A 26,503-nucleotide genomic window follows, 5' to 3' on the forward strand; every position below is an offset into this window, starting at 1 on the left:
TTTTGGCGGTTAACAGGTATTCGCTCTGGGTCTGCAGGTGAGGGAGGACCTAGACCTCCGCCTGTGGCCCCAAAGGAGGCCATCACTGCCCATACTTGGAGTGTGATCCCAGCTGTCATGGGGCAGGAAAAGCATCTCCCGGAAGAGCCAAACTGACCTGCCTGGGAGAAAAGGGGTGGATTCCAGCAAATGTCGGCCAGACAATAGAGGGGCCTAGGAGCTGAAGGAGGTGCCCCACAGAGCTGGGAAGGGGGTCCAACCTGTCAGTTCAAATGGAGCAGTGAACTGTCAGTGGGGTGCTGCAGGTGGTGTCGTCCGGAAGTTATCGACTCAAATTCCTCATCCTTTGGCGGTGGCACCATACTCCTGGTGGTCCCAGGAGGCTCTGATTCCCACTCACTCCAGCAGTGGAAAGCTTCCCAGGACCGGACATTTTGTCCCCAGGCTGGGTTGTCCCTTCCGAGTGACGGGAGGGATCTGAGGCAGCCCAAGGTAAGCTGGGAGAGACACAGGCTCTGGAAGGTTGTTTTCTCACCTCCAGAGCTGGGATCTGGTTGCCATTTGGATGACGAACACCAGAGCCCAGCCATGGGGCCAGCTCGAGGCTTAGTGGGGGTGGGACCCTGCCTGTCCCAGAGATGATGGCAGGCCCCCAGGAAAGATGGATGCCAGCAGCCTTATGGGAGGCTCCCTTCACTTCCGAGCCTGCCCTCCAGACACCCATCCCCAGCTGAGACCCCAGGCTTGGAGGAAGAGGTGGCCCGTTGGCTGGGTCTCCGTGGGGTGTGGGCATCATGGGGTCACCTTGGGGCATGAACCCCAAAGCTCTGCTACAAGTTGTACTGGAAGGTTCGGGTGTCCTCAGGAGGGCAGGGGCCTTGGGCGTGGTCTTGCGGCTCTTCCTAAGTCTCAATGTGCTGTCACATTAGCCCAGTCAGGGAAACTGTCCAAGTCAAATATGACCCGTCCCCAGGTGTTGACGGCCAAAAATACACAGGTGATTCCAATGACGTTCATTATTAGTCCTGTTTTCATCTGGAAAAAAACAGGGTCAGAGTCAGCACCCTCGGGTCTGCCAGGCTGTCAGAACAAAGGTGAATGGGCCTTGGGAACCAGCACTCTGGGAGAAGGGAGCAAAGGACAGACAGACTGTTTGCTGGGCCTCCCGTCCCCGGGCCAGGCCCTGTGCTCACCCCACCCCCCAGGCAGAGCAACTTGGTGTCCAGTAAGAAGCACCACTGCTAAAGCAGCCTGGGAAACAGGCAGGACAGGTGGGCTCTTCAGGCCCATTGGGACGTTTGGAAAACTGGGCCTCAGGGAGGTGAGGGAGTGACTGGAGGGGCCCGGGTCTGACTGCAGGTGCAGCGCTCACCCCAGCGCCTTCACCGTCCCACAGGCACGTGCTGGCCTTTCTAGGGCATGCTCTGCGTTCTTTGGGTGCTCACTAACCATTGCTTTCGAGCCCTGTGGCAGAGTTTTCACTGGGGATTGGAATTGAGTTTGCAATTCCTGGTTTCTGGGACCCACCCTCTGTGTGAGAATGCTCCATGGAGTCCCAAAGATACCCAGCGGAGGCTCTGAGTTAACTAACACCCGATTGGGCCGAGGGAGGGACCCGCCTTCCTGGCCTCCCCTGTTTGCCCACTTGCCTCTCCCCATTCCGGAGCTGCAGAGCCGCCCTCCTCCCACCGGAGGCTGGGATAAAGCCAAAGCAGAACTGAAGAGTTCCTCCTTTGGCAGCATTTGTTTCCAAGGCAGCATCTGCTCCCAGGCAGTGGTGTCTCTCCTCCTGCCTGCTTCCATGTCTGTAGACACCTCTGTCAATCTCTCTGGCTGTCATTAACATTTCCCCTCATCTCAGCCTTGCCCCTCCTGACTGTCCTCACGGGTTCTTACTAGATTGTGAAGTCCATCTTGTCCATGTGGGACTCCCACCCTCACCCCTTCCAAGTGCTCAGTGAAGGCTCCCCTGGTGGCTGCTCGGGCACTTCCAGGTGGGAGATTCTGTAACCCACCTCTCAGCTTTGGGAGACAGAACAGTCTATGAAATAAGAGATCATGTCAAAAAAGAAGAAAAAAGCTGCATATAAATGCAAATAATGAGTTAGGTCTGGACATTTGGTCCCAAACTGTTTGACACCACAAGTCATTAATAAATGGGGCATCCCTCATGACAAAAGCATCATAGCTGATAGGAGTGAATAAAAGCGGCTGCGTTACCATGTCGGAAACCTTGAGGTGTCCATAGGAAAACACGATGGCATTAGGTGGGGTGGCCACGGGCAACATGAAGGCAAAGGATGAAGTCAGGGTACAGGGGATCATGATGTACAGCGGGTTGAGGCCAATGGAACGTGACTGGGGAAAAACACAGCACTACAACGTCACAGATGCAGAAAACAAAAGCTCCCGGGAACCATCACTCTAAAAAGCTTTTCCCTGATGTACTGTGTACATTCCCACCTCTGTGCCTTTGTCCTGCTGGCTCCTCTACCCTTTGCCACAGCTGGATGATAACTCTGCTGGACCCTGAAGGCTAAACTTACCGGAAAGCCTTTCTGAACCCCCTCAATTCACTCAGCATATACTTCTTGGGCACCTACTATGTGCCAGAGACCATGCTGGGCACTCCTGCAGCCCATGTGTGCACATGTAGGTCTGTCCTGACACAGAGAGAGCCTAGAGGGCAGGGACCACATCTCTCACCTGTGTGTGTGCCTCTGGATGGATGTGTTTTTGTACACATTTGGGATCATTTTGTGTATGAAATTTGGTATCCATCTGTTCAAAGCTTAAAATTCAGCCACATCTAGCACAGAGTAGACAGATGCTCATAAATATTTGTTGAAAGAATGAATGATATAATAATTTGTAATGTCTGTCAATATCAAAATTAATAATCTATCATGCAGATCTACTTGCACATGAGAGCAGACACATATGCAGAGATGTTCAGTGCAATATTGTAACAGCAAAACACACAGGAAACAGACTCGACGGCCATCAATAGCAGGACGGTCAAATAAAATACATATATACAAACAATGGAATAGTTTGCAGCTGAAAAGAAGAATTGAGTAGGTCTTATGTGCTAACAATGGAAGGATCTCCAAGATATATGATTAGATTTAATAAGGTGCAGAACAGGACCATGGAATAGTGCCATTTAACAGGAGTTGTCTCTAGGGAGGAAGCTAGAGCGTAAGGGTCTGTATACTCTTTGGTATTATTAGACATTTTCTGGCTATGTGTATGTATCACATTTTCAGCTTTGAAAAATTATGTGTTCCCATTTTATGAAATACCCTTCAGGACTGTGATTTTTTTTTAATGGCTTGATAGTATTACATTGTATGAATATATGATAACTTATTTCACCAATCTCTGCTATTATGCAAGTATTTTTATAACAAATAATTCTTTGATGTGCATCTTTATAATTTAAGCTTGTAGGCATCTCTGATGATTTTCCTAAGACAGATTCCTGGACATAAAATTCCCAGAGTCCGGTATAATCTCTTAACAGTAGGGTTTTTTTAAATCCTTGTCATTTTATTTTCACAAACCTTATATCTTAAACCTTTCTATGCACAAAATATAAATATGTACATAATTTTTTTTTACCAGTGGCCTCCAATTTTCTTTATTTTCACCACTATCAGGAAAGTATTTTAGCATATACTTTTAATATAGGGGGTTTTATTATAACATATATACATGTATCACTGTATTGATATATTCTAAACCATAGGAAAAAATAAATATTTTTTTATTGGAAAAAAAATTAAAAATTCCCAGAGTCAAAGGGTTTCAGGTTATGGTTCCCATGGGTAAACAGGTCTCTGAAAAGGCTGCGCCAGTTACACTCCTAGGAGTAACTGAGAGGAACCAGTCTGCTTCCTGGTTTCCCCATGGGGTATGCACCCCATGTGCCTCTGTGACCCAGCTGGGGGGTCACCACCTTCCCTTTGCCTGCAGGTGGGTGCTGAGGCAGGAGTGTGAGGTCTGTGTGGAATCTAAGTCAGGACTTAGGATTCTAGAAAAGCTTGTTTTCGAAGGGCCTGGCCACCATCTCAGGTGAAGACCCCCATTTGATTAGTGTCTGGAGGTGACAAAGCCAGGCCTCTACTAGGGGAAGGAGTCCTCACTATGGCACGACCAGCATCAGAAGACGTTCCTCGGCATCTTTTCGCCCTGAGCAGCCTGCTTAGGGGAGGGGGAGATGGGCCGCCTTGCTCTTTCTAATACTTCCATCTTCTCTTGGAATAAAAGGAGAAAATCACTTGGGTTTGCTTTTTATACACGTGGACACCCTGGCAACTGGTAAATGAAAATTTACCAACTTCAAAATCCTGTGTTGAGGCCTTTGTAAGTCTGTCCTCCCAACTCCAGAATGACAGCCCCAGCCTCTCCCCAGCTCATTTTACATCTATAGCAGGTTTTCATAGGCCTCATCCTACTTGACCCTCAGCACAAGAGTAGGAGAAAGAACTCGAGTGACGGGTTTGAGGATCCCACTTGAACTCAGGTCTTCTGACTCCGAACCTAGGGCTTTTTCTGTACCACCTTGAGGTTGGTACTGCCAAGTGATGAGTGACAAAAGGAAATGCAAGAGGAGGTCACAGTCGAGCTTCCTGTAAGCTCTGCTTTCTTCTTAGTCCCAATTCAAAAACATGCTTGCCCACGGAACACAACTCTTTAGCTTGGCACTCAGCATCCCCATCCACCACCACCCACAGCCTCTCTGGGCTCAGTGCCCACTGATCCCCAATCCCTGAGCTTGCCAAGCAAGGCTTCTGGGAGTTTTCAGTCATGCACTTCATTTCCTTTATGTGGGCTACTCCATCTTCCCAGAACATCCTCTCCCCTCCCACCATTCCCAGGCTCCATTTCCCCCAAGATTCTTCCTGGTGGGTTCCAGCCAATGGTGTCCCCCTGTCTTGCAGGCCCTCTGCTCTCCTGTGCTGTATTCTGAGAGACCCTCTCTCATTCCCCCATGGCATCCTTGGTGTAAACCCTGTCTCTCCAGCTTGAGAAATAATCTATTACATTTATAAATAAATTTAGGGCACCTGGTTGTTGCTTAGCACTTTTGGTCAGCGTGGAGGATACAAAGAAGAACCAGCAAAGCATTGAGCGCAGGCCCAGGGCCATCAAGGGCACACAAGTCTGTGTTGGAGCAGGGCTCAGGACCCAGGTCTCCAGAGCCTGGCCAGGCTTGGGCCCCTGATGTCACTGCCTCTCTAGGGACCCAGGATATGGTCAGCTTCCTATGAAATGACGACTAAGGGTCATCACCCCCAGCAGGGTTACTTACCATGGAGGCAAAGATGGGCAGGAACAGGGTGGTGGTAGCCACGTTGCTTGTGCATTCTGTGAGCACAGCAATGAGTGTGGACAAGATCAAGGTGATGGCTGCTGGGGACACAGCATGCAAGGGCTCCATCTGCTTCCCCATCCATTCTGACAGCCCCGAGGCCTGGGAAATACAGGGAGGGCAGTCACCACAGGGCTCGTGGCTCACAGTTCCTCCGGAGCCTGGAGGGACCTTCATCTGTCCCCAAAGAGCTCAGCCCACCTTCACTGCTGATTCTCTCTCTCCGCATACATTACCAGGTGATCTAATTCATACCCACAGTTTCAGTCTCCACCCTCACTCTGCGGCCTCCTAAATCCTCACTTCCAGCCCAGCTGGTCTGCTGTCTGGATTCCCGCCCAGATATCCCATGAGCGTGTCAGACCCAACAGGCCCCAACCTGAATTCATCTTCTGCTCCCCCGGGCTCCCCAGCCCAGTGACCAGACTCACCTAGTGTCCAACCTAGAAGGCTAGGGGGTCATCCTGGGGCCTCTGTCCCCCTTATTTCTTATGCCCAGTCACCATGTCACCCAAAACATCTCATGTCCATCATCTCCTCTCTGTCTCCCACAGTTCTTAAAGCTCAAGAGAGTGATTTGAGCCAGAAATTGGGAATTTAGATTTGGGGCTTTAGGCTAAGAATGGATTGTCCAGGGCGAGAATGAAACCTGAACAAAGAAGCAGCCAAGGACAGAACCTTCAGGAACACTCATATTTAAGGGAGAACAGAGGAAAAGTCAATCAAGGAGGCAGGGCAGGAATGGTCAGAGTTAGAAGTAGACAGGAGAAAATGATGTCTTGGGGACCAAAGGAAGAAGGAGTTTCAAGAAGGAGACAATGGTCCATGGAGTCCAGTGCTCTGAGCCTGTGTTAGATGAAGGCTATGGAGCATCTACTGGGTCTTCCCCAACCCCTGTCCGGCCTAGGCGTCCACTTCAGACATCCAGGAGATTTTTCCCAAGTGCAGATCTGACCAAGTTACTCTCTGGCCTCAACCCTTTAGTAGCTACCCACCACCTTCAGAATAAGGTCCACACTCCCTATCTTGACCCTCAGTGAAGTGGCTTCTGTGAGCCTCACCAGCCTTATCGTCTGCTGTTCCTCAGCTGGATACAACACGCTGATTTCTTTACTCATGTGTCACTTCTTTCTGAAATGCTCTTCCAAACATGCCCCCCTCTCTAGGCTGTGAAATCCTCAAGAACAGGGACCATATGTCAATATCCTCTGTAATTCCTGTGCCTGACCTAACGCAGACATGATAGGAAGGTTTGATGATGAATGAATGAGTGAATGAGAAATGGATGGAGAGGTGACTAAATGGATGGATCTGTTCATCCAAATAATAGTTATGTACCCACTATGTGCCAGGCTCTGTCCTAGATGCTGAGGAAACAGCAATAATAAGATAGACCAAGTCTATGGATTACGCTCTATTCCTGGATAGATGGATGAACAGTTGGACAGAGGAGAGCAGCACCAAGCATCCCTCCCTCTGGCTCATTTCTTCCCTATCAGGGAAGGGGGGAGGTAAGAAAGTTGCATTTTTGGGTGTTTTCCCCCAAAAACTCCTCCTCTCCTCCTATGTCACTACATACCTAGCTAGAGAAAAAAAATTTTTAATGGCAACCATATCAACAAAGACTTGAAAGAAAGATCTGCCTAGAATAAATCAAAGCAGAGATTGTTATTACCAAACCCCACAGGAGACCTCCCAGCATCCCCCATCCCTTTTGGCTAACCAGGGTCACTCATTCACTCATTTCTGAAAATCATTCAGAGAGTACTTTCTCTATTCCAGGCACTATTCATGGTGCAGGGTACCTAGATGACAAGGCAGAGGCCCTGTCTTCAAGAAATGAACAGTTACATGGAGAAGACAGACACAGAAACACACAGGCACAGGCCTGGGGTGCCGAGAAGGAGGGGTGCAGCAGTTCTCAGCTGCCCTCTTGGTGAAGGAAGGGGCCCTAGGCAGCCCACAGTGGAGAAGTTACCTCGCATCCTTTAGCCAGAGCAAAGCCACCCCCCAGGAGCAGCACGATGCCCCAGGGTACTTTCTCCTGGGCCACCTTCCAATTCAGCAGCGGAGGTGGATAAAATGGTGTTTTCATTTCTGAGAAGAGATGATAAAAACACACACACATACATTGGGAATTCCCTGGCAGTCCTAGTGGTTAGGACTCCGTGCTTTCACTGCTGAGGGCCCAGGTTCAGTCCCTGGTTGGAGACCTAAGATCCCACAAGCCACGTAGCGTGGCCAGGAAAAAAAACAAAACAAAAACCTCATACATAGCCCAGAGCAGCATTAGCAAGCAAAAGAGATAAAACAGATCTAATGCAGGGGAATAAAAGCCTGCAAGGACAATGAGTGCCGTCTTATATCTGTAAATTAGCTAAAATTTACGGTAATCACTACAACACCCGCTGCTGGTAAAGACATGGTATGGTAAAGCTGTTATACACTCCTGTTAGTGTTATAAATTGGTGCAGTCTTTTTGAAAAGCAATTTACCAATACATTTTAAAAGCCTTGAAGACATATATACTCTTTTACCCCAGCTGCAATCACTGCTAGAAATTTATCCTAAAGAAGAAACACCCTCAAAGAAAAAGCTATATTCACGAAAACATTTATTTATAATAATGAAGAATTCAAAACAGCCAGAATGCTCCATGACAGGGGAATGGTTACAGCCCCCGATACAATATAATGCCGTTATTAGAGAAAATGAATTGGAAGACCGTGGCAATAGCAGGAAATGTTTCTAGCATAACCACGAGCAAAAACATGAAAACAAAAACCAGTAAAGAAACAGGATTGAAATTATGTGTGTTTTGATTATAGCCATATAATATATATGCATATTAACAAAGACTGAGAGGGAGAGAGAAACCCCCAAAATACTGATGGCATTATGGGAAATGTGAAATCTCTTTCTGTTCCTGTTGTCAAATAAATACGATTTCAAATGTTTAAAAAGCAAAAGAGGAAATTTTGCACTAAACAATATGCAGAGAAGCCTTGGAAAATACGCTGTGCCCAGACTTTGTAATCTAGCCACAGTCCTTTTCAGCAGGGTGAGATGTTCTCCCTCCCGGGCCCAGGGAACACCATGGAGATCCCTTGCTGCCGGGCCCCAACCCTGATGAATGCGAGGCCAGGACAGGAGCCTTACCTTCCTCAGTCTGGCTGCAGAAGTTGAACTTGGGCTTCTGCGAAGGCACAATGAATAGCAAGATGGCCACAAAGATGGCCACTGTGGCATCGGAGGCATACCTGGGCAGGGAGGAGCACATGGGATTAGCCCATCTTGGCTACACGACAGTCATGCAGCAAGCCTGCTCCCACGTGAGGAAACAGGCTCATCTGAGTAAGAAAACTGGAACCCCAAAGGCCAAGATCAGGAGGGGTGAGGTAGACTGAATCCTGGCTGGACACCGAGACTCCCGCGTTCTTGGCCTAGCTCTGCCACCAACTTCGAGTGGCTCTGAGCGGCTCACTTCCCTCTCTGTCTGTGTTGCTCCATAGGTGAACTTCATGAGCTCTTCCCAACCAGATTCTCTGGGATTCTGGGTTCACCAGGGTGGCCACAAGGACTTTGGGGCTACCCCAAGCAGACCTTCAAAATGGAATGAGCAGTAACAGGCAGCAATCTCCCTGTCCACATCTCCTGCCCTTTCTAGGATATGCATGTTTCTCAACCTTTCTTCCATTCTGACCACATAACATCTTAGCCAGGAGAGAAACTTCATATCCCCCCTTTTGCCAAGTCTCTGTCTAAAGAAGCTTCTGGACCCAAGGATGTGTGTCTTCAGAGGGACTCGCCCGGACCTGAAGAAAGATGAGAAAGGAAAGATGGCAGAACAGAGACTTGGAAACCAGAGCGCTGAGAGCCCCAGTCCCAGCCCAACCGACCTCTCTCTATCACAGCCTGGCTACCCTGCCAGCCTGTTGGGGCAAGAGGGGCCACAAGAACACATCTGTGAGCTTGTCAGGAAGACTGGTGAGACATAAATGAGTCCAGAAACCAACAGAGTGCTCCAGAACTGGACAGCAGAAAAGGAGGAGAGCCATGGGGGCGCGCTGTCGGAGGAGTCACTTACTTTGTCTTGCCCTCCACCCAGGTGATTGACAGCCAGCCGGGCATGAAGCCGGGGTCCCGGGAGAACCACAGGCCGACCAGCAGGAAGAAGCAGAGAAGGACGTTGACCTCAGCGAAGGAGAGGGGCCCCAGCTTCCTGTACTCCGCCCACAGCACCTCGTGGGCAGCCTTCTCCTCACTCTTCTTCTCCAGCCCGCAGCCCCAGGACTCTTTAATACTAGAGAGTGCAAAGACAAGAGGATGGCGGGGCGCGCTGGCTGACTCAGGGCTGGTTGATGGAAGCGTGAACACTGGGCAGCAGAACGTGATAGGAAGCCACACAGGGCTGCCTGTCCCCCGGGGGCCCTTGAGCAAGTCCCTTCCCACTCCCCAGTTCTGTCATCTGCCTACCCTACCTCACAGGACATAGTGGGGCAAAGTCTCTGTTTTATGGGCCCAGCATATGCCCCCAGGGTGCCCCCAGAAGAAGCCTGAGATGGCACAGGTGGGGTGTCAGGGACAGTGGAGGTAGGAGGAGAGGACGGTCAGGAGGGTGGGAGGCTGAGCAAAACAGGGAACAGGGGATGGACAGGAGCATCGGAAGCAGAGCCGAGGCCACTGCTGGCAAGGGGGTCCCGGCAGGTGCCAGTCGCCTAGAGACCGGTGGCTGCCGACATCTGGGGGTGGCCGTGAGAAATCTGGAACCGGCACAAGGTGGGGCCGAGGCTCCTTCACGTGCTCCGTCTTCCTCCTCCCACTGCGGCCTGGAGCTGCCTTCGATGGTGCCAGGATGCCAGTCCCCATCAGCAGGTGGCTCAGGAGGACACAAGGAACAAGGACAGGTCCCAGCAGACCGGGTCAGGCAGGAACAGGGTGGGTACTTGCATTGCAAGGAGCTGACATGTAGGATTAAGGACCCAGAAGACTCTGGGGCTCGTAGTAGCTGTGGCTAAGGCAGGAGGGAAGCCAGCCAGGTCCTGCTCTTGGATGGGCTCCCTAGGAACCAGTGCCCATTGGCCAACACGCCTGCCCAGGGCACCCTGCAGGACTTCCCTGGGGAGTGTTGGCAGGAGGGGGCAGGAAGGAGGAGGGATCTCGGAGGAGTTATAGAGGGTACCTAGCCTTGGGGAGGGGCTGACTGGGGCCACTGGCACACAGGATGCCAACCCCGAGGGATCCGCTGAGGATTCCAATCACACGTTCCAGCCCCCGTCAGCCTGAAGGTGGGGGGCAAGGCCAAGAGGATTATCCCTAGAGAGGCTTCCCTTGTGGGAGTCCTTCCTGGGACCCTAAAACAGACTTCCTAGGAGCACAGGGGTTAATGGAATACATGCTGAGGTGCCGAATGCTGAAGCCAGGGCTGGACGGGAACCACCCTTGAGAGGGTGAGGGCCATGCGGGGCATGGGGCACGGCCTAGAGCAGGGACTCAAGGAGGTTGGGACACAGCTTCCCGCGGTGCTCAGGGGTTAGGAAAGGAAGTGGCAGTGATGGGGACTCAGGTCTGCACAGCTGGCCAAGATTTCCGTTCTGGACAAGGGGCAAGGACGTTTGTCCTCAGGGTCACCCGCCAGGGACACCCTCCAGATCATCCAGCATGGGGATGGCTCTGCTGGCGTGGGAGCTGGCCTCTTTGTCCTCGCCCCCTTGGCATGAGAGCGTCTGTGTTCCACCCACTAGCGATCTGCTGCCACCTGTCGTTCTCGAGACTCGGGGGCTGGACCAGAGGCTTCAGGCTTCCAGGATAAGGGGTGACTTTGGTAGCTGCCCAGCCCCTGTCTGATGCTGGAGACACATCCCGACACCACACTGGCTGCAGACTCCGGGGGCTGCATCATATATGCAGTTGTCCAGTGCCGGCCCCCTGCAGTGGTGCCCCCAGGCCTTCAGGTCCCTCTCACACTAAGTGGTTCACATTCATCTTTGGGTTTATCCGTCTGGTGACCCCTGGGCTGGCACGAGATGCAGGCAGATGGATCCAGCTTTCCTGTGGGGGCCCCGGGAGCTGGGTGGGTGCATGATGAACCGGGTCAGTGCGCTGCAGGAAAGGCAAAGGGACCCCGAGCCCCGTGGCAGGGGCCAGAAGAACCGTCATGCCTAACTCAGGGCTTAGCCTGGTGAGGAAAGTTGGGTGTAAGCCAGCAGGAATATCCCAAGAGTCCTGGGTGCTCTTGGGAGGGTCTGTGGCTCCCTTGGCTGGATGTGGCCTAGGAAGCTGCCCATAGACTCAGGAAGATAGAGTTTTTCAGAATTAGGCTGGAGGGAATGACCCTGACATTGCTGTCCACGACCAACCAGATGAGGGATTCAAACTGTGCAGCCAAGCACCCGTAGGAGCAGCTTCCCTTTCACATGGGGGCCCGGACACCGGGCAGGGTGGGGTGTGCGACGAATGCCTACAGCTACCGTTATGTCGTCATTATGGCTGCTTTGATTATGGACAGAGATTTTTTTAATGGCAGTCTTCAAAACAGTTCCTCCTTCAGGAGAAAACTTAACCAGAGTGCCCCTTTTTCCCATTAACTCACAGGTCTTCGTGGGCGCTTTTACCTTTCAGCTCTGAGATCTCTTGGTCGCATAGGCCTCTGTTTTTTTGCTGGGCTCAAGCGCCATGTGAATTAAGGCACAGAGCACATGGCTCACAGCTAGGTACTTTATACTCCAGTGTGAGAGGGTCACCTTCACGCCATAGAGAAGTTTGTGCATTTAAAAATGACAACAACATTTTGAGGTATTTGTCAGCCACACATCATGGTTTCTGTCCAAAGTCTGGCTGCTGTCAAGGTTGACTCTTGGTCAACTGTGTGCTGGGAACTGGAAGGTAAACTTTGCTGAAGCTGTGCGCTGCTGGGAACATTGTAAGCATTCAGTAAATCTGGGTTTGGACTGATGTGGATATTATCAGGAGGTCTGCTGTGACCTGGCCTGACAGACACTGGCAGCCAAGTGGAAGTCTGTCCAGCAGTGTTGACTGGCACCAAGAACAAAGTTTCTTGTTAATTGCTTTGACAACGATACACCTACTCTTTCTCCCTGGGCTGGGAGCCCGGCCGGGTGTAGGGGTCAGAGAGGACTTACCGCAGGCCACAGAGGAGCTCAGGTCAGGGGAGGGATGGCACTGTAGCATGACTACAGGTGCCAAGGGGCAAGGCGTGGTGTGCCCAGGGAAGTCCGGAACAGCGAGCAGGCAATCCGTCAGAATCAGAATGGGGGTAGGGGGAGTTGGGAAAGGTGTCGCTGAGGAAGGAGCATTTGAACTGGCCTTGAGGACTGAGGAGGTTGGAAGGTAGGAAGGCAGGGGGTGGCATTCCAGGAAGAGGGAACAGCATGTGCAAAGGCACGGTGAGCAGCAGGGGTAGCGCGAACTGGAGGGCAAACTAGCAGGAGATGAGGCTGCAGAAATGCTCAGGGCCAGACAGGAGGGACTCTGTAGACTCCCCTACTGAGCCGAGGCACGGTTAGATCCTCTGTGCCATAAGCATCTCAAACTTACTTGAATCTCATATAAATAAACCGGAGCCACAGCCAGGAGAGCAGCAGCATGATCAGCATATTAGGGAAGGCAAATCCAAACCAAGAGGCGAAGTTCACGACGTCTTTGCTGTCAGGAAACAATCTGAAGGGGAAAATGCTGGTCCACATCTCTACCAGACACTGAGCTGCGGAGAGCGGGCGGGCCGTACCCTGCGGGCGGAGGCTGAGCAGCTGCCGGGCTCCGACAGGTGGTCTGGAGCGGGGCCCCCTCCTCCTGAAGTCCAGCCACCCACACCCGTCCCTCAGCATTACCCCAGTCAAGCAGGGGCCCCAGAACACAGCCACACACAAGGCAAGCCTGAGGAGCGACCAACTGCCCCTCCTGGAGGTCCACACCCCGCTGAGAAGCTCACGAAAGGCATGGCCCTTCAGTCCAGAAAAATACCCCTTTGTACACACAGATTTTGGCCAACAGCTTCAGGGGGTCCACAGATGCCTCAGAACCTCACCCCGTGGGCTTCTGCAAGGGAAGGCCCCCCCTTAGGAAATCAAATCTCAAAAGCTTCCCAGGGTGGGACCAGAAGATGTTTCCTGGGGGCTGGAGGAGGGTCACTTCCGCCCCCAACCCCAGGCACTGCTCCCTTTAGCCCAGGGGTGTCAAACTAGCCACAGAGCTTTTCCCATTCAGCCCAGAGGAACTTCAGGGGAAACCATAAGACTGTCATTACAGAAAACACTCGCAGGAGCAAAACACTCTGCTTGTTGGATCTCGAGTGTCTGCAGGCCCGCCCTTCCCACCTCCCAGCTGCCCTCCCGACCCCTGTCCAGGGTGTTTGTCTGCACAGGACGGGCACCGTCGTACTTCTGTTCCTTCCCTCTGCGCCCACTGCAATTTGTACTTATTTTCATTTACACAACCCGCCAGAACTCTCTGGGTGTCTGCTACCCTCAGCTGCCCACGAGTATCCCATGGGCAGGGCCCAGGTTCCTCTCACTTCTGTGACCCAAGCCCCACCCGGCACAAGACCAAGAACAGAACTGGGTCCTCAAAGCCTGGGTCCCTTTGTGGCCAAGGCTGGAAAGTTCTAAACCACCCCATGGTCCACCTGGAGCCTCACGGGCACACGTCCCTCTCAAGGGCAATTAGAGGGGCCATAGTGAAAGAGCCGGTGAGGCACCAGGTGACCTAACCTCTAACCTTTCCAGGTGTCATAGGACCATCGCCATTAACAACCGAGGTCGTGAGCCAGCTTTGAGGGGAGCATCTTTAGGGGCATCTATTTTCTACAAGTTTTAACCAAGGACCCCGCTTCTTGGATTACACTGTCAATTTCCATGACTAGCTCCACGTTCAATCCACATTCCCTGTCTGAGCGAGAATCCTGAGCCCAGGAAAGAAAGGCAGGACTTGTCCTGAGCAGAAAGCAACCCGGTCTGTGGACATCAGCTCCTGTGCTGTGGGGTCCTGAGCATGTGCAGGGAGGTTGGGCCACAGAGGCTGATGGCGGCCCACCCTCTCACCCCTGCCAGGCGGCCCCCACCCCCATCCAGGCTCCAGAGCCCAGCTGAAGAGGAGGGAGAGGTGGGTGGGCCCCTCCAGCCCCATCCTCCCCCCACTATTGTCCCCAAAAGGCATGGCCAGCGACTCACTCTTGCATCTGTCCCAGGAGCACCACGTTGGGTCCCGTGCCGGTCAGGGTGGCAGTGCCTCCGATGCTGGCTGCGTAGCACACGCACAGGGTCATGGCCTTGCATATGTTCTTCCTGTCGACCTCCCGCTGCCTCATGGAGGGACCTTCAAAATTCTCTTGGCTCCCTGTGGTGGGCACACTGCCGTGGGCGCACTGGGGACCACCTGCCCAGCCTCAGCTCCTGACCCTGCCGCTGACCTGAGGACCCAGGCGTGCCAGGTCTGCCGGCTCCCCGCCCAGGTTCTGTCCCCCGCCTCCAGCCCAGTGCTCTTATCCGGCCCCACGTGACCCCCAGCTACGTCCCTCGGCGAGCCCAGTCAGCGACGTCAGACACACTCCTTTCTTTCCTGCCTCCTTGCTCTTACTCAAGCTGTTCCCTTCATCTGGAGGGAGGGGCCCAAATCCATCCCAGATGTCCTCTCCTCCTAGCAAGGCCTCTCCCTTCTCTGCGCTCCCTCAGTGTCTGGCTAATGGCAACCCTTGGCCTCCCCCAAGTCAGACGAACTCTCCGAGGGGCCTCTTGACTCCATCCCACCGGGCTGCACGATAGGAGTGTGCCTGCTTCATCTCTGCAGCCCCAGGACCTGGCCCAGGGTCCGGCAATCAGGCTGTCAGCACAGGCCCTGAGTGGCCCCACGCCGGGCCCTGGGGATGGGGTAGCGAACATGACAGAGAAAAACACAGGCACTCTCTGACTCTCCTGAGCTCGGTGCCTAGCGGGGAAGCAAAGGTGGGACGACCAACCCCAGTACCTGCGGGAACAGAGTGTGGAGGGATTTGGCCTGTTCAGAGGAGGCCTCCCTGAGGATGAGTAGGGGTTGAGGGGCATCCAGTAGGTGCTCAAAAGATACCCAAATGAATGATCAAATCCACACGTATTCATTTCAGTGATGGCGGGAACGGAGGGCAGGAGCTTGCTATAAGCTCTACTCAAGGATCTAACTTTTATGCACTAATCACATTCCTAAAACTTAGGAAAACAGCATCTTCTAAGTATTTCTCTACATGCCTGCTAAAAGGAGGGCTCCAGGAAGCAGGGAGGTGGCTAAAGCTGTTGGCAACAGAGGGGAAGGCTGCCCTGGCCAGGGCCTCACCTGGCAGCTCGCCGGCCTTGCCCTTGTCTGCCAGCTCCAGAGCCCCGAGGCTGGCCTCGGTGGCTGCGCTCATGGCCTCCATCTGCCGCAGCACGGCCTCCACAAGGGGCACCATCATGGCCGTGGTGGCCGTGTTGCTGATCCACATGGAGAGAAAGGCCGTGACGCCCATGAAGCCCAGCATCAGCCTGCAGAGGAGGGGCAGGGAGGAAAGCCGGAGAATCCCCGCCCCCACCTCTCACAGCCCCTAGGGAGCAGCGGGGGGGGGGGGCGGCTAGGCGCCCCCTGCAGGGAAGCCAGGGGTCAGGGCCAAGGTGCTGAGGCCAGTTCAAGGTTGGCTATCCAGGAGGGGATTGCAGTTTTAGTGCCTGCCTCCCTCCCTCCCTCCCTCCCTTCCCTTCCTCCCTCTGCCCCTCTCTCCCACAAACATTACTGACATCTACTGTGCTGGCTACCGGGTCACCAGGCAGCCTGAGCCTCAGTCGTGGTCCTAAGGCGCTCACCATCTAGCCAGGGAAGCGCCAGCATCCAGTTTGTGCAGACCCAGTGTGGAGAGTTGGCCCTAATATGACTTAGGGGTGCGCTGGAGCAGCCCTGTGTGCAGGCAGACCAAACTTCCCACTTCTATCTAGAAGATTGCCACCCACCCTGACCCCACCTCTCCCCTCATGAGTTCAGAAGGGCTGCGTGGAGTCAGCCTTCAAGGGTAGGATGAGCCGGGGAGGGCCCTGGGAAGTGGGACCTCCTTCACGGCTGATCCCCTGCCCCACCTCCCTCCATTCACACTCTTTGCCGCCCTCCGCTCTGCAGTGGAGCAGATCCCCAAACAGTATTCAGAAAACGTTCCCTTTCCGTGTAACACCCCACCTTCCACCTCTGTGCCACCTGTGTCATCTGCCTAGAAAACTCCTCACGGTCTCTCAAAGCCTTCAGGCAGCATCCCTTCTCTGTCACCTCCTTCCCAGTGCGCACCAGGTAGGGCTGACCACACCCTCCTCAGTCTTCTCTAGGACACTTCTCTCTGGCTGGATTTGAAACTGTTTCCATGTCTGCTCTCTCCTTAGCACATGAGCAGGGGAGGTCTGATTCCTCTCCATGGGTCCCACACACTTGGCACAAGGCCAGGAGCAGAGAAGCTTGGGAGGGGTGGTTGGCTAAATGGAACTCAACCTCTTGGTCTCCATGCCCCTCTGCAGTCAGGCTCCTCCCCAGGGCCACTAATTTGTTTGCCTGAAGAAGGGTCTCGGGGCTGCACTGCACTGGGCTTTAGCTGGTATCCATGCAGGTAGACCTCATGGACCCATAAGTACAAAGGCTGGGATCCAGGCTAGGATGAGGGTCAGAGTTCACATGAATGAGGCTTCAACATGATGCTCCGAGGCTTCAAGGGTGGCCTCAACATACAGTTCGCCCCCAGCACAGGCAGTGCCCTGGACAGCTGGAAGCCAGGCTCGGAGGAGGAGCCAGGTGACAGGAAGGAGCAGAGAAGCGTGTGGGTTTGGGCACCCTGGGTTTGGGAGCAAAGGCGCTCCAGCACACTCCAGAATGAGCCCCACCCCCCCCCACCCCCGCTGACGGAGAAAAGCCAACCACTCAGAGGATCCTGAAAACAGGAACTCTGAGGCCTCACATTTCTAGAAAATGCAATGGCTTCTGATTTGACACTGTAAGTCAATCACTGGAGGGGCTCGGGTGACAGGTCGGAGAGTCACAAAGCCCTCACTCAAGGCAGCTGAGGCGCCAAGGGTGCTCGGGCGGGCCGGGGCCTCTGTGTGCTCAGAGCCCAGCATGGCCCTTGACATGAGGACGTAGCAGGAGGGATTTACTGTGAGTTACCAACCTGCCTTCCCAGGGCTGGGCTGGGTCACGCCATCATTTAGGGAGCACGTTGCCTCAAAAAATGGTGCATGCTGAGTTCCCAATTAGAGGGGGCAAGGCCCCATCAGACAGGCCCGGTCTAATCCGCATGTGACGTCAGCAAACCATTTAACCCCTCTCTGCCTCAGAACAGAACGTGGGTGATGGGAATAATCCCCAACCCTCAGAGGTGCGGTGAGAGTCAGATGAGGTGGTAAATAAGCCCCCGGTATCATGCCCGGGGCCCTGTGGGCGCTCGGTACACCCAGGTGTTTCTGCTATATCAACTCCACGGCTTGGTCGGAATGGCCTGTGACTGTCAGGGGAGATCCTGGAGAGGGGTGAGACGACTGAGTAATGGGGGAAGGGTGGGGTAAGCAGCAGCTTTGCAGAGGGAATAGATGTGCCAGCCTTGGAGGGATGACCTTTCTGCTCCCCCCTGAGCTGCGTAGTTGAGCCATCTCTTTCCCGCTTTCCCCACAAAGCCCCTAGGGGTATCAGGCATGGCTTGATCCAGCCTCCACCCGCCCAGAGGTCTGCCTGGCTGCAAAGCCCAGGTAAGGCCATGGCCAGTCCTTGCCTGTGGGTGATCTGGCCTGTGCCACATGCCCCTCCCTGGCCCTGGGGCCTAGTGCAGAGCCCTGCGGTAAGAGAGAGAAGGCGTAATTACTGGGCAGGCTTGGCCCCCACCCAGAGGAGTGTGCGCAGGGCGATCCTCTTATGCAGGTTCCAGTGCTCCACGGCCACAGCCACGATGAGGCCACCCAGGAACAGCATGTTAGTGTCCTTCATGTACTGGATGCACACCTGCAGGACAGCATGGAGGCCCCATCAGGCCTGCCCCCTGACCACACACTACTTGGGCTCAGGGTCACCCAAGTCCCCAGAGATAGGCGAGCAGAGCATGCTGACTTCAGGGCAGCTTGGAATGGGGATGGAGGGTCAAGGGTATGTCTCTATGCCAGAGAGAGCCCACAAACAGGGTATTATCTGGTCCCCCGGGTCCTAGGCAGCTCAGAGAAGGGCTCGGAGAAGGAGCCACTGGGAGAGAAGCAGGAAGCCGCTCGGATGCCCTGCGGCTGCTCACCTGTTTGGAGTCCAGAATTTTGAAGAGTGGGAAAAACAAGGCAGGCATGAGGGCAGTGACAGCCAGAGGGATGACTTCTGTGCACCAGTAAATCGCCATGAGGATGATGACATAGGCACACCTGACAAACTGAAGAGACGGCACTGAGGCCTGGCGAACTGCTGCCGCCCTGCTCCCCACCCCAGAACGCTCGGGACAGCAGGGCATGGACTGTCCAAACAGGGTGGCATGTCAGTGGGGAGCGCTGCTTCCCTGCCCCCGTCAGCACAGCCTTCCAGGTTCAGGACAGTGAGGAGGGCACAGGACCCGTCGTCAAGAGGCTTCTGCTCCCTGCCCCCCAGCTGTGCGGTCCTGGGCAGGTCTCTCACCCTTCTAAGCCTTGCATCCGTCCTCACGTCTTCACAGGGAAGAAGAGGGGGGAAAGGAGGAGGAGGAAAAGGAGGAGGAGTGCAAGTGGGGGAAGGGGGGAGGAGGAAGAAGGAGGAAAGAGGAGGAAGAGGAGAAAAAAGAAAATACTGTTTTTGATGACCTGCTCTAAAAATTAAATCATTTTACAAAGTAAGTGCAATTCTTAGGGAAGGCTCCCCAAAGCACATCCTCAGACTCCTGGTAGCTCTATCTAATTTCCTTCTCAAAAGGCTGCTCCAACTTCCTCGGCTCCCAGAAATGTGTGTTCTAAGCCAGCTCATTCAGAAAATGGCCAGCACTGAGGATTTGCAGGGCTGTTTTTTATTATAACTGAGAAGATGGTCTTGGCGTCTATTAGCCTCTCTAGTTACAAGGGTCTCAAGCTTTACTGTTCGTATTTAATCTTGTGTGAACTGCCTGTTCACACCCTTTAGCTACTTAGCTCCTGGGATCTTGGCTTTGGAGTGAGACAGACCTGGGTTTGGTTCAAGCGCTCGCGGCCCCGGCCCCTTACTCACTGTAGGACTTTAATTCTCCGTCTCATCGCCTAATAAAATAGGGATAATAATGCCCACCTCCCTGTGTTGTTTTTTGTTTCATCACCATTTTTACTATAATCATTATTAACCGACCAGCCTCTGCCTCTCCCTCATTCCAGCCCCCTCCAGTTTAATTAGCCTCCAAAACCTATAGCTTCTGCCCCAGAATCTTCCTCTTTCCCTTCTTCCTTCACCCTGTGGCCCTGCCTTTGCTCAGGCCACATCTTCTGCCTGCATCACTGCGGGTATCTTTTTTTTTATTTGCTGTTTTATTCACTGTAGTTTTTTTTGTAATTGAAGTATAGTTGATTTACAATATCATGTTAATTTCAGGTGTACAGCACAGCTATCTTCTAATACGATCTTTCTACTTGCATCGCTCCACACTGCTGCTCCCTCTTTCTCTTTTTACAAACCGGATCTTATCACTCCCTTGTTTAGGAGCCTTCCTTTGCCTTCAGGACAAAAGCCAAATGCCTTAGCATGTCTTGGGAGACCCTCTGTGATGGAGCAGGCCCTGCAGGGCCCTCCAGCCACATCTCCCATGCCCATTCCCACCCCGAGCTCCTGAGACCCCAGGGCACTGGTGGGAACGGAGGCAGATGCTCCGCCTCCCACAGCTGCTCTCACACATGACATCATTCCTTTGGCCTGGAGTGAGTGCTTGGGGCTCAGTTCACTGCTGCCCCTAGTCTGGGTCTGTGTCCTTCCTCTATGCACGCCCCCACCCGCAGCAATTAGCACACTGGGTTGGCATTATATTTCACCCACCATTGAACACTGAACAGTGGAGTGAGCAGTGGAGGGCAGAATCCGTGTCACTCGGCATCCAGCACAGGCCTGAAACCCCAGGGACACTGCAAACGCTGATTAGAGAAACGGACCAGCACAGCACGGGCTGTGACAACACTGCTGGGAAAACGTACCTGCACACGATCACTGTTTATCACCACCCGAGATAACACATATTATACGCATGGAACATCACACGAAGGCTGAGACGTTCTTTGTCTGGATTGTGTTGTCAGTGATAAAAATAAATCTTTCTTCGGCAGCCCATGAGAACCCCAGGACACCTCTCTACTGTCTAATGCAGGGTTTCTCAGCCTCGGCACTACTGACATTTTGGGTTGGATGGTTCTGTGTTGGTGGGGGGTGGGGGCCTGTCTTGTGCATGGTAGGATGTTTGGCAGTCTCTCTGGCCTCCACCCTGCTAGATGCCAGTGGCACTCTCCAGTTGTGACAACAAAAAATGTCTCCAAACTTTGTCAGATGTGCCTTTGTTGGGAAGGAGGGGAGAATCAATGCTGGTTGAAGCCTCTGGGCTCAAGGCAGGATAGCAACGTGGTTAGAAGACCAGGCTTTGACACCGGGCAGGCCTGATCAGCGTCTGCTGTCTGCCATTGTGTGGCCTTCAGTTATGCCTTCTCTGGGCCTTGGTGTCAAGGGAGAGAGAGGTAGGAATGGTCCGCTGCAGGGTGGGGCAATAAGAGGGTGTGCTGTAGAGAATTTTAAAACGGTAATACTGTCTAAAACTCACTCTCCTTCTTCTTATCATCATGTGAGAACAATTCCCAACAATGTCTTTTTTTTTTTTGCGGTACGCAGGCCTCTCACTGTTGTGGCCTCTCCTGTTGCGGAGCACAGGCTCCGGACGCGCAGGCTCAGCGGCCATGGCTCATGGACTCAGCCGCTCCGCGGCATGTGGGATCTTCCCGGACCAGGGCATGAACCGGCGTCCCCTGCATCGGCAGGTGGACTCTCAACCACTGTGCCACCAGGGAAGCCCTCTCTCCTTATCATCATGTGAGAACAATTCCCAACAACGTCTTTGATAAAATATTCCTCCCACTCCCAACCCTGGCCCCTCCCCCTGCTTGTTTCATGTCCTCACCTGTAAATTGAGGATTTAAAAGTACCTATTCTTAACATATGGCACACAGAAAGTGATTTTTTTATTATCTGAACTTAGAAGCGGCAGGTGACACGTGTAACCAGTTTTCCCGGGACAGTTCCTAGAGGCGCCAGAAGTAACCAACAGAAAAGACACAGGCTAACTGCCCTCTCACTTCCGTGCTCCTATCAGGAGACCCAGGAGGGTGCCCCATCCCTGAATACTACCAGTCAGCAAACTTGACCCTCCCTCGTCTAGAATGCTTCCAGAGTGTTGTGGAGAGAGCAGAATAGGACAGGTGACCTTGGGGAAGCCTGAGGAGCGGTTGGTCACCGTGCAGAATGAGATGGATTCTACCTGCAGATGGGAGCCCAGTTCTTGGTCAGTTCAGAGCCTTCCCTGCAGCTGAGAGTGTGGCCGGAGGAGCACTGCAAGCTGAGCTCGCAGTGGACAGTGGGATTTAAAAGTCCACACCCAGCACAGTGGAGAGCACATAGTGGGGCTCAAAAAATACGTTAAGTGAACAACTGAAGAAAACCATGGCTCATTTTTTACCTAATTATTAACAAATAAGGGCGTCCATGACATAGTGCTTAATGGAAAATTGTAGCTAAGAGAACATACTGTGTATGTGTCTTATGGGATTTGAAAGTCTTTTCATTTTTACTTTATACTTCACAGACTTTAAAAATAATATATAGGGCTTCCCTGGTGGCACAGTGGTTGAGAGTCCGCCTGCCGATGCAGGGGACACGGGTTCGTGCCCCGGTCCGGGAAGATCCCACGTGCCGCGGAGCGGCTAGGCCCGTGAGCCATGGCCACTGAGCCTGCGCGTCTGGAACCTGTGCTCCGCAACGGGAGAGGCCACAACAGTGAGAGGCCCCCGTACCGCAAAAAAAAAAAAATAATAATACATAACTTTAATAACACAATGAATCTACTTTTTTATTTAATAAAAAGCTATTTTTTTTTTAAAAGCTATTTTTTTTTAAAGAAAGAACCCAGAGAACAGGCAGAAAAGTGGAGCAGAGATGAAGACAGGAAGGAAGCAAGGTGCAGGAGAAGAGGAAAAGAAGAAAGCCTGCAGGAGAGGGGCCCGGGCACTGGCAGAGGGTGACATGCCCTGGGAGTCGCCGCCCCGCTTGGACAGTGCCGCCCAGGCTGCCAAGTTCTCGCCAGCTTCCCCGCTGCTCTGCCCCCTGCCCTGGGTTTCCCTACAAACTTTGTGGCCGTGGGTGGGGACGGGGAGCCCCTCAGGGTGACCAAAACAGAAGCACACAGGGAGAAAACAAGCAGACAGGGTTCTGGCTCCCAGTCACCTGCACCACTGGGAGAGAAAGCACATGAAGTCAGCCCCTGGAACGACCTTTACTGATACCTCCTCTTCCCTCACCTGATTCTCACTCCCAGGGCAGGTCAATGACATGCATTCACAGCCTGAATTGGGGGTCCCAGCTCAGGGCCACCTGTGTGTGTGGGGATGGGATGGGCAGGAGTGGTGGTGGGGTCTCGGCCATACTCTTCCGGAGCAGGAAGGTCAGCAAAGCTGCCATAATTGATGTCCAGGGAACCTCACTCCCCACCAGCAGAACTAAAATCACAGCTCTCCTGCCTGGCTCCCTCCCACAGATGATAACAGCCCCAAATCTTTTTCTACAGAGGAAATATGGCCGATCACAGTTGGTGTGGAAACTAAAGAACCACTCTAGTTGGATCTGCTGTCCTTGGCCCATCCAGGGTCTGTGTTCAGCCCACCCAAGGGCTCCTCCCAGCCTCCCCCTCCCCCATCCTAGGAACCAGCATAATCTCTTTTGGCACCAAAAGCCATAAAATGTCAACAACCAAACCACCTTTCCCCATCGTACAGACAAGAACACCAAGGCCCAGAGAACGCAGGGGCTTGGCTAAAATCACAAGGATGGGGCTTCCCTGGTGGCGCAGTGGTTAAGAATCCATCTGCCAGTGCAGGGGACACGGGTTCGAGCCCTGGTCCGGGAAGATCCCACATGCCGCGGAGCAACTAAGCCCATGCGCCACAACTACTGAACCTGCGCCCTAGAGCCCACAAACCACAACTACTGAAGCCCGCGTGCCTAGAGCCCGTGCTCCTCAACAAGAGAAGCCACCGCAGTGAGAAGCCCGCCACAGCAACAAAGAGTACCCCCCGCCCGCCGCAACTAGAGAAAGCCCGCGTGCAGCAACAAAGACCCAACAAAGCCAAAAGTAAAATAAATAAATAATAAAATCACAAGGATGGGTGAAATGTGGAAGTCCAGTTCTCTCAAAGATTGGCTTCCCGATACCCCAGTACAACCCCATTCCTCTAGGACTGCCCTCAGAACATCCCCTAAAGAGCTCCTCCGTTTCCCAAACCTGCTTGGGCTGGGGGAAGCTGAGGTTTCCTGTCTGGGCTGAGAGTGAAAGGTGGAAAGAGGGAATGAGGAAGGAGCAGCCAGCAGCCAAAAGCCTTCAAAGGGCTCGGGCCTCTGCCAAACAGGCCTCGCACACTGCCCAGCAGGGCCTGGGCCCGGGCTCCCCGCACTGCCCCCACCCTGTGGCCAAGGCCATTCATTCTCCGCTTCCCTCCTGGGAGCACCAGGAGGCCAGGGCTTGGGACACGGCTTCCCAGAGACCCTGCGTCGTGCCACCCAAGGCGTGAGCTCTGGGACCATGTCCCACCTCCTGCCGCCTCCACAGCGGGCAGTGAGCAAAAGCAGGCCGACCTGACCTGCATTTCAGCTGGGAGCAGGTTTCTGACTCAGCTGTGGCTGCCCAGGTTTCAGAGCTGGAAAGAAATGTGGATCATAGACAGGGAAACCGAGGCTCAAAGGAGGGCCAGAGAGGGACAAAGATGGCACTCAGGGTTCACTTAGGTGATGATCTTTCCGTGTAGGTCCCCGACTGGCCTCGGAAGCCACCTACAGCTGGGAAGTCCCCATTCCCCAAGGGAAGAGACGGGAGAAAGAAGGGAAAGACAAGCCCCCAGGCTCCCTCTTGGTACAGGTGGCATTTGGGGGGCCTGGGGACTGGGCTATGCACTCTGGGGAGATTCTGAGCCTATAGAGGTGCTGTGTGGCCAAGATCGGTGCTAACTTCTGGGTTTCTGTGCTTGCCAAAACAGTTCTTGCGCCCTGGGATCTGTGAACCCCAAGATCCATGCCTGTCAGAATTCTTTGCAGGGCACCTCCCATAGCACCCGGAGCGCCTGAGCCTCCGTGCCCCAGGGGAGCCGTGCCCGCCCCCGGGAATCCGTGCGCTCCACCTAATGCTCCCGGGTTCGGTGCCTGCTGCTGGGCACCCGGCGCCCAGAATCCAAGGGGCTGCCCAGAGACGCAACTGACCTTGGCGGGCATCAGAATGATGAGTGGCAGCAGCAGAATCGGGGTGACGAACAAGATCACGAAGGACTTGAACTTGGAGACATAGCTCAGTGCGGAGGCCATCGCGGAGAGGGAGTCTGGCGGGAGAGGCGAGAGAGGGGCAGCCAGTAGCTTCACGGGCTTAAGAAGGGGCCGCAGTCCAGGGGGTTGGAGGGGGCGGCGGGAACTCCGCCTCTCGTGGTGGGGCCTCCCCGCGGCCCTGGGGCGGGGCCAATCCCGCGGGGTCGGTGGGACAAGCCTGCCCCCAACTCTGCCTCTGGGCGGAGGCGGGCGGCGCCCACGGACTCCAGCGCTTCTGGCGGGCCCTCCAGGAGTGGTCTGGGCCCTGGCACCTCCTGGCTCTCCGAGACTTTTCTGCGGTGCCCTAGACAGGCTCCCGCGGACGGCCAAGCGGGAGTGATTGGTCATTCAGTCTGCTGGCTTAGGCGTACGGCGCCCCCTCTAAATCCGCACCTGCCCTTCCTGGGCCCTGCCGGGGTCCCAGGTGAAAGTCCCTAGCGGTTTCTGAGTCTTTCGGATCCGTCTCCCCAACCTCTCCCTCCTTTTCACCTGGTTACTCCTGCCCCTCCCACTCTCACCCCGGAGGGGTCTCCCGCAGCGACCCACCGCGCGCCCAGCGCCGTCTGCTCCGCGGGCCTCCCCTCCCGCCCCCCGCCTCACCCTCAGCTTCCCTGCAGTGTCCGCGCTGCTCTGGGCACAGGACTCGTCCCCAGCGCGCCCTCTCCCACCCAGCGCATCCCGGGCACTCTCCAGCGATCGCGGAGGAGGTGAGGCCACCGTCCTCCGCAGCCCGGCGTGCTTTCGCCCTCCAGCGGACACTGGCGCAGCCCGCCGACGCCCTGCTGGCACTGCGTGCGCGGAAGGCGGACTGAGCCCGCCTGACAGCGGCAGCTACTGCCATTCTACAGGGGAAACGAGGGTCCCAAGAGGAAGGGACTTAACCAAGGCTGCCCTGAGAGGGTCGTTCGTTCACTCGGCCCGCCTCCTGCGGACAAGTACTGAGCGCCTATTCTGTGCTAAGCCCTGTTTTGTGCGCTGGAGGTACAAGGTTGCAGATACTACCACCCCTGTCACTTTCTTCTTTCCTCCCTTCTCCTCTGCCTGCCGGGCTTCACATTCTGTAGCTTTCTTTGGGGGAGGCCTACCCCAGTTTGTGGTTTAACCACAGCCTGTTCCTTAGTGATTAGTATCCTCTGTCTTCAACCTAGCCCTGGTGCCAGAGTCCCAGATTCTCCATATTTCCAGCTTTTTCCAGCCTGGATGTGCCTCAGGCCCTGAAACTCAACACATCCTAAATCAAATTCATGAGTCTCCTCCTGTGACCTCCACCTAAGGACAGGTATTCCCCCAAACCCTTCCTGTATCTTTCTTCTGTCCTCCCCCTTTGTAATTCTCATTCATCTAGACCTGGGTTTCCCTGCCTCCCCCCATCCCAGGGCACTGAGCACTGTTTGTACCTATTTAATTATTGGTGTGATTTTTACATTTTTATTTATTTATTTATGGCTGTGTTGGGTCTTCGTTTCTGTGCGAGGGCTTTCTCTAGTTGCGGCGAGCGGGGGCCACTCTTCATCGCGGTGTGCAGGCCTCTCACTATCGTGGCCTCTCTTGTTGCGGAGCACAGGCTCCAGACGCGCA

At 54.1% G+C, this 26,503-nt stretch overlaps 1 protein-coding gene across 1 annotated transcript; it reads right to left on the minus strand.

The window, feature by feature from the left end:
* Positions 1 to 673: 673 nt before the first annotated feature.
* Positions 674 to 24,934, minus strand: SLC13A5 (solute carrier family 13 member 5). The gene is made up of 12 exons (XM_022596003.3): positions 24,827 to 24,934; positions 18,645 to 18,773; positions 18,228 to 18,364; positions 15,701 to 15,888; positions 14,566 to 14,731; positions 12,935 to 13,057; positions 9,465 to 9,680; positions 8,537 to 8,637; positions 7,356 to 7,474; positions 5,318 to 5,479; positions 2,221 to 2,358; positions 674 to 1,035 (listed from the first exon to the last, which is right to left on the minus strand). Exons 1-12 carry the CDS (start codon positions 24,926 to 24,928, stop codon positions 910 to 912), a joined length of 1,707 nt encoding a protein of 568 aa, XP_022451711.2. The 5' UTR covers positions 24,929 to 24,934; the 3' UTR covers positions 674 to 909.
* Between the last annotated feature and the right edge of the window lie 1,569 nt (positions 24,935 to 26,503).

This window comes from Delphinapterus leucas, chromosome 19 (assembly GCF_059928025.1).
Source record: "Delphinapterus leucas isolate spDelLeu-1000000601 "Yukka" chromosome 19, BTC_Dleu_Yukka2, whole genome shotgun sequence".
NCBI classification, from domain to species: Eukaryota; Metazoa; Chordata; class Mammalia; order Artiodactyla; family Monodontidae; genus Delphinapterus; species Delphinapterus leucas.